The 7,572-nt window shown below is 34.9% G+C and overlaps 1 protein-coding gene across 2 annotated transcripts in view; it reads left to right on the top strand.

Moving 5' to 3' along the window:
* The first annotated feature begins 1,549 nt into the window (after window positions 1-1,549).
* Window positions 1,550-7,572, top strand: part of scamp1 (secretory carrier membrane protein 1) — a 61,104-nt gene continuing 55,081 nt past the window's right edge. The window contains exon 1 of one of the 2 annotated variants that reach the window (XR_015519534.1): window positions 1,550-1,672. Coding sequence is in view for 1 of the 2 variants with exons in the window: in NM_205692.1 (NP_991255.1) it covers window positions 1,616-1,672 (57 nt within the window). In the remaining variant the exon portion in view is untranslated. 2 annotated transcript variants of the gene reach the window in all.

Here is a 7,572-nt window from a genome sequence, read left to right as displayed (position 1 = left end):
TATGCATTTATTAGGTTATATTTTACAGTCTATGGTTAGCACCAACAAACAAACAGACAAACAAATAAACAAATATTAAAAGCTAATGATTTATATGTTTCTTATTTAATTTACACATGATTAGTTTGTTTATGCTCTTATATACAGTTTACATTTTCAATTTAAATATGAAGAAATTATAAAGAATGTATTGAATAAGGTGAATTTTTTAAGTAGAGAGGCTAGGTAACAAAAAAAACAAAACAAAAAACAATGCAATGATAATATGTTATTATAATACCTTAATATTTTTTATTCCAAATTTATATAACAGCAAAGATCTGGAGAATATCTTATTTTGTAGTCTTAAGCTATGGAGGACGAAACCTGCCAAAACAATAAAATAATAAATAAATATGCAAATAAATAAATAAATAAATCCCAATATTTCTGCATAAATAAATAAATAAATAAATATGCAAATAAATAAATTAATAAATCCACAAATTGCTGCCTCGATAAACCAATAAATAAATATGCAAAAAATTGTTAATAAACCCACAAATTCCTGCATCAATAAATCAATAAATAAGTATCAAAATGAATAAATTAATAAATCCACAAATTGCTGCGCCAATAAAATAATAAATAAATATGCAAATAAATAAATTAATAAATCCACAAATTCCTGCATCAATAAATCAATAAATGAATATGCAAATAAATAAATTAATAAATCCACAAATTCCTGAATCAATAAAACAATAAATAAATATGCAAATAAATAAATTAATTAATTAATAAATTCACAAACTCTTGCAAGAATTTCTAAGCAGGAATTTGTGGATTTGTAGTCTTAATTTATTTGCGTATTTATTTGTGCATTTATTGTTTTATTTATGCAGGATTTTGTAGATTTGTTTATTCATTTATATGTTTATTTGTTTATATATTTATTTATTATTTACTGTTTTTGCAGATTTCGTCCTCTATAATAGGCCATTACTTGTAGTGGATATTTTGATGTTTTTTTAATGAAACAAAGACCAAAAAAAAGATATCTAAATATTAATGTATTCAAATGCATGAATGAAAAGCTGTTTTAAAAATTGAAAATCAGCCCCAAAAGCGAAGCATTGTTTATTATCAGGATTTTTAAAAATATAAATGGATAAATATTCTGCTTAGTTGTAATGATCCTTTATGGACTCCAGGTGGCTGCAATGTTCACATATTTGACGTCTCCTGTTCTGCACTTTTGTCAAAACAAAGAATTGAAAAAATAAGGATATAACGGGAATAAATAAATAGTAAAGGTAGGCCCATATGATGAGGTATATTTAGATATATTTTTAATCGTCAAATATAAATATTATAATTAGGTAACTTTAACTATTTAATATAATTGAATTTATTTAAAATAAATTGAATCGATCAATAGTGCAATAAAATGGTCATTTAAAAGGTCATAAATAACAATGCAGAACACTTCATCATTTCAAGACGTGCAGTTGACGCATGACGTCATTTCCGGTTCTGCCATTTTGCGGTTGCGGATCAGTCTCGAGCTGCTGGTGCGTTTCTTGCCGAAAACCGACAACATAGCCTAACAAAGCAGACAAAATAAACCGGCAAAATGTCAGATTTTGACAGCAATCCCTTCGCGGACCCCGACTTTAGCAACCCGTTTCAGGTAATGCCACATAAGTGATGCTTTTATTATTGTATTTCGGTGTACAGGTTTTTGTGTGTGTGTTTCACAGGTAACGTTAACGTTAAAGTCGATAGATTCTTGTCATCATGTCGATTACGTTTATATCAAACAGAGTAAATTAATTCATATATATTTACTTTAAAAGACTAAACCTGTTATTCGACAGTCTGGTGTATGTAAATATGTCATTATTAAGTGTTTGTTTTTTTGTTCATCAGCTTTTGTGATTATCATTGAGTTTCTGATTCGATTTCTGGTCCAGTTCTGTGTTCAGTCTATTCAAAACAAGCCTTTAATCTACTATTAATTAAATCTGACCGCATTAACGTGTATAATGTTATGGGTTTATTGTTATATTATAACGAATGGAGCTTAATTCTGCTTGGTTTCAATTTATCATGTTATTTATTTATCATGGATCTCTTAGCTGGTGAGAAATCTGCTGTTACAGAAACTGTTCATGTCTAAAATGAATATTGAAATTTACAATGTGTGTGTAGATTAGAATAAGGCTGCATGCTGATGTTTAGAGTTATTAAAGGATGTGTGTATGTTTGGGCTGCTGGGATAGATAGATGGATGTAGGCCGGCCCTGTTTTGATCAGTGATATGTGTGTGTGTGTGTGTGTGTGTGTGTGTGTGTGTGTGTGTGTGTGTGTGTGTGTTTGCTGCTCCGGTCAGCTGAGGGAATTAGATCCCTGACAGCCTGTTTTATTTTTTATTTTGTTCAGCAACATTGACCTAAACGTGCAAGCATTGGTCTTCTGAAGTCTGAACACCATAATGCACCAGAACTGTTGATTCGGTGGACATTGTGTAAAAACATCACTTTGTAAATGACTTAATCCTACTGTAAAGCCTACTGTCATATCTGAAACGTGATTTCTAATGCCTCACTGCATTCATAACCTGTTGCTCACAACATACAACATGCTTTCTGCAATCTTTTCCCTAATTCAAATCTTTTTTTTTGTTTTTTTTTTAGTTAATAAAAGAGATTTTAGTATAATTGTAAAAGTGTCCACCTTTAGGCTTCGGTTTGCAAGTCTTTTTGCTGTGCATTTTTGATTTATGTTATGTGAAATTAATGTGATGGTCTCTATGTTGCAACCATTTATATTCAGTTTTTGAGCTTTTGTCACCCGAATGTTAACTTGAATATTTAACAATAGAACTTTTGGAATATACTTATTGCAATAAACGGTAGTTTATCTTGCCTTCCTATTTCCTTTTAGTAAAGAAGCAATATATTTATTTAAAAAAGCAATATATATTCAAAACATCTTATGCATCAAATATGCACTGCAAACTTTTCTTCAGTGAGACATGTTGAGTTCTTCTTCCATCATTTGCAATGTTTCTAAATTGTCAATAATTTTTCTTACCATTTTTTTGGTCACTTTTATCTATTTTATTTCTGTAAAGCTCCTTCTGACCATGACATTTCCTTACTAAATGGTTATAATACACATGTTTATGGGATTATATGCAACATCCTTTATTTTTTTTCTTAAGTAAGGCGAGATCTTATCATACTTGGAGGGGAAAATGTGCTTTATGCATTATAAAGCTTGCACTTGCAGCAATAGAGTCAATACTCAGTATAAGCCGATGACCATGACATGGAATCAGTACTCTGTATCAGCTGCAAAAATCCTGATTGGAGAATATATATATATATATATATATATATGATCATGATACTTTTTATTAACTTTTATTTTATTAAAATAATTGTCACAATCTCACAGCAATTCGTAACTTTTTAATTTAGTGGCTAATTCGTATGAATTCGTACGATCTAATTCTTACAATTTAGTACGATTTGCTCATCCCCCAATGACGGTTGGGTTTAGGTGTGGGGTTAGGTGCCACGCCTCCTTTTTAAAATCGTACGATTTCGTACGACTGAACTGAATTAGCCACTAAACTGGCAAAACGTAAAATACTTACGTTTTCTCGTGAGATCAGGCTGCCGAAATTGATACACATTGTATTTAGAAAGCATATATTAATATTTATAGAGAGTGACGATTAAAATTTATGTGAATTTTATGTCATTATTCTGCAGTGCTGTTATGAAGCTCATTTGTTTACATTACAATATATCTAAATTTACCTTGCTTCATACAAAAACAAATATTAGCATCTTCACCAAACTGCACATTTATTATTTAATTTAAATAAATATTAATAATTAAGATTAATAATATTTAATAACTAATAAATATATTATTTATTAGTTCTATTTATAATAATGTATTATATCTATAAATGATAGCTAAAAATATTATTTCTAAATAAATCTGAGGTGTTTTTTCCTTTCATGTTCTCGTGTACTTACCACATCAATTATATATCCACATGTACAGTGCTCAACATAACTAAGTACATCCCATTTTGAAAAAAAATAATATTTTTTTATTAATATTTTTATCAATTTATCAGTGAATATAGGTAATGTATTTTGGTGCATTAACAAAACGAATTTATTGAGCGAATATATATATCTATTAAAATAATATTTTAGTCGGCAAACATCTTTAAAGATGAAAATAAAAAGAGTGTGCATTTAAATTCATGGGGGGAAAATACAAACTACAACATTTCAAATAAAATTGTACAAAAATTTATTTATCTTGAATTTTGCTCTTTATTTATTTATTATTTATTTTTTCCCTAAAATGTCAATTTGGACCATCATCATAAGTTATTTTGTTAGATTATCTCCAGATTTTGCTTTAGTATTGACTAATCTAATGTATATGCACAAATAGAATATTGTAAAGCTTCCTATTCATTTAAATGAGAGCTTTGTGTGCTTATATATGCTGAGCACTGCATCTATTTAATGCTCAACATAAACGCATATCCCATTTAGATTTGAGACTATTATTCCAACCATTAATACACAACACAATCAGCCATCAAGAACCATCTGTCTAGAGTTTTCCTCCTTTGTTTTCGTCCCCTTCTAGTCTCCAGGGAGAGTTTGTGTGTTTGACATTACAGGTGTTGTGGACTCACAGGTGGGATGGGACCCATCTTGGAGGTGCAGGGGGGACAAATGCAAATTCATGTGCACCAGATTGTGGCCTGTGTTTTGCTGGATAGGACAGAATCATTAAGACCTTATACAGAAGCAACTTCTGCTTTTGGTCACCGAGGTCTCTCTCTTTTTCGGCCTCGTTTCTGAAACCAAACCACCCACACAAATGCTTGCACACACATCATTATCATCATCAGCAGCAGTTTTGCCTCCTCAGAAGTGTTTCTATTAAAGCATACCTCATGTAAGTCATCATTAAACCCAACTGCTCAGACAAGGTACTCTTTAAGTGATCATCAGTAATGGCATGCGGTCCGTCATGGAGTTGCCGTGGTAACCCAACACCAGCGTAGCCGACCGACTGTAGCGGCACATGTCTCAATAATTCATGCGTCGTCTTGATTGCATTGTGTTTCTGACTCACGTCTTCAGTGTCTTGGGCTTTCTTTGTTGATTAATTTGAGGCTTTTCTGCTTGCATGAAACCTTTAAGGAGTGAACTTTATGGTAAGGTGCATTTCTTAGCCAATCAGCATGCAGGTAGTGGCATCTGGAATTGAATATGGAAACTTGGTTGAATCCTGCAGTGTGTTTATGCTGATGTGGAGATGCTCTAATACAGCAGTTCAGAGCATTTACAAACAGAGGCAGGTTTGATTTGGTCTGGTCTTTACATAGGGATCATTCTATGCATTGCATTGCATTATTAATCATCTGGCTGGTGTATTGGTTGATTTACAAAGGATTTGAAGTCAGACTTTCAAAATGAGGAAATTGTGGCTAATCTGGTTCACCACTGTAAGTGAGTTGTTGACTGTATTGAGAGCGGTTTATTAAATTTATATAAACATTATTTTGTCTATTTATATTGGTATTATTCTATTTTATGATTTTGAAAAGTGTCATTTTAAAGTACAACTAGATATTAAAGTTTGAGGACAAACTTTATGGTGGCTTGAAAAGCCGAATCTGAAAGTTTGAAGTGGTTTTAAAGTGTAAATAGCATTTTAGTATGAATTTAGCTTATGAATAATGCTTATGATTTTAGCTTATGATTTTTAGAGTTAACATATTACTAGCATGAATTAGCATGTTAGTGGCATGATTCTTACATGAATTAGCATGTTGTTAGCATGATTCTAGCATGAATTAGCATGTTACTAGCCAGATTCTAGCATGAATTAGCATGTTGTTAGCGTGATTCTAGCATGAATTAGCATGCTACTAGCATGATTCTAGCATGAATTAGCATGCTACTAGGATAATTCTAGCATGAATTAGCATGTTACTAGCATGATTCTAGCATGAATTAGCATGTTGTTAGCATAATTCTAGCATAAATTAGCATGTTACTAGCATGATTCTAGCATGAATTAGCATGTTGTTAGCATGATTCTAGCATGAATTAGCATTTTACTAGGCGGTTGCTAGGGTGTTTTAAGTGGTTGCTAGGTGGTTGCTAAGGTGGTGCAAGGCAGTTGCTAAGGTGGTCTGACTAGTTGCTAGGTGGTTGCTAAGGTGTTGCTAGACGGTTGCTAGGGTGTTTTGAATGGTTGCTAGGTGGTTGCTAAGGTGGTGCTAGGCAGTTGCTAAGGTGTTCTGACTAGTTGCTAAGTGGTTACTAAGGTGTTGCAAGGTGGTCGCTAGGGTATTCTGAGTGGTTGCTAGGTGGTTGCTAAGGTGTTGCTAGGCGGTTGCTAGGGTGTTCTGAGTGGTTGCTAAGGTGTTGCTAGGTGGTTGCTAAGGTGTCCTAAGTGGTTGCTAGGTGGTTGCTAGGGTATTCTGAGTGGTTGCTAAGGCGTTGCTAGGTGGTTGCTAGGGTGTCCTGAGTGGTTGCTAGGTAGTTGCTAATGTGTTGCTAGGTGGCTGCTAGGGTGTCCTGAGTGGTTGCTAGGTGGTTGCTAAGGTGTTGCTAGGCGGTTGCTAGGGTGTTCTGAGTGGTTGCTAGGTGGTTGCTAAGGTGTCCTAAGTGGTTGCTAAGGTGTTGCTAGGCGGTTGCTAGGGTGTCGTAAGTGGTTGCTAGGTGGTTGCTAAGGTGTTGCTAGGCAGTTGCTAGGGTGTTCTGAGTGGTTGCTAGGTGGTTGCTAAGGTGTTGCTAGGTGGTTGCTAAGGTGTCCTAAGTGGTTGCTAGATGGTTGCTAGGGTATTCTGAGTGGTTGCTAAGGTGTTGCTAGGTGGTTGCTAGGGTGTCCTGAGTGGTTGCTAGGTGGTTGCTAAGGTGTTGCTAGGTGGTTGCTAGGGTGTCCTGAGTGGTTGCTAGGTGGTTGCTAAGGTGTTGCTAGGCGGTTGCTAGGGTGTTCTGAGTGGTTGCTAGGTGGTTGCTAAGGTGTTGCTAGGGGGTTGCTAAGGTGTTCTAAGTGGTTGCTAGGTGGTTGCTAAGGTGTTGCTAGGCGGTTGCTAGGGTGTCCTAAGTGGGTGCTAGGTGGTTGCTAAGGTGTTGCTAGGCGGTTGCTAGGGTGTTCTGAGTGGTTGCTAGGTGGTTGTTAAGGTGTTGCTAGGTGGTTGCTAAGGTGTCCTAAGTTGTTGCTAGATGGTTGCTAGGGTATTCTGAGTGGTTGCTAAGGCGTTGCTAGGTGGTTGCTAGGGTGCCCTGAGTGGTTGCTAGGTGGTTGCTAAGGCGTTGCTAGGCAGTTGCTAGGGTGTTCTGAGTGGTTGCTAGGTGGTTGCTAAGGTGTTGCTAGGCGGTTGCTAAGGTGTCCCAAGTGGTTGCTAGGTGGTTGCTAAGGTGTTGCTAAGTGGTTGCTAAGGTATTCTGAATGGTTGCTAAGGCGTTGCTAGGCGGTTGCTAGGGTGTCCTGAGTGGTCGCTAGGCCCTTACTAAGGCATTACTA

This window comes from Danio rerio, chromosome 21, assembly GCF_052040795.2.
Source record: "Danio rerio strain M-AB ecotype USA chromosome 21, GRCz13ab, whole genome shotgun sequence".
Taxonomy (NCBI): domain Eukaryota; kingdom Metazoa; phylum Chordata; class Actinopteri; order Cypriniformes; family Danionidae; genus Danio; species Danio rerio.
The sequence above is the reverse complement of the archived record's forward strand: the minus strand, read 5'-3'. Positions and strand labels throughout refer to the sequence as shown.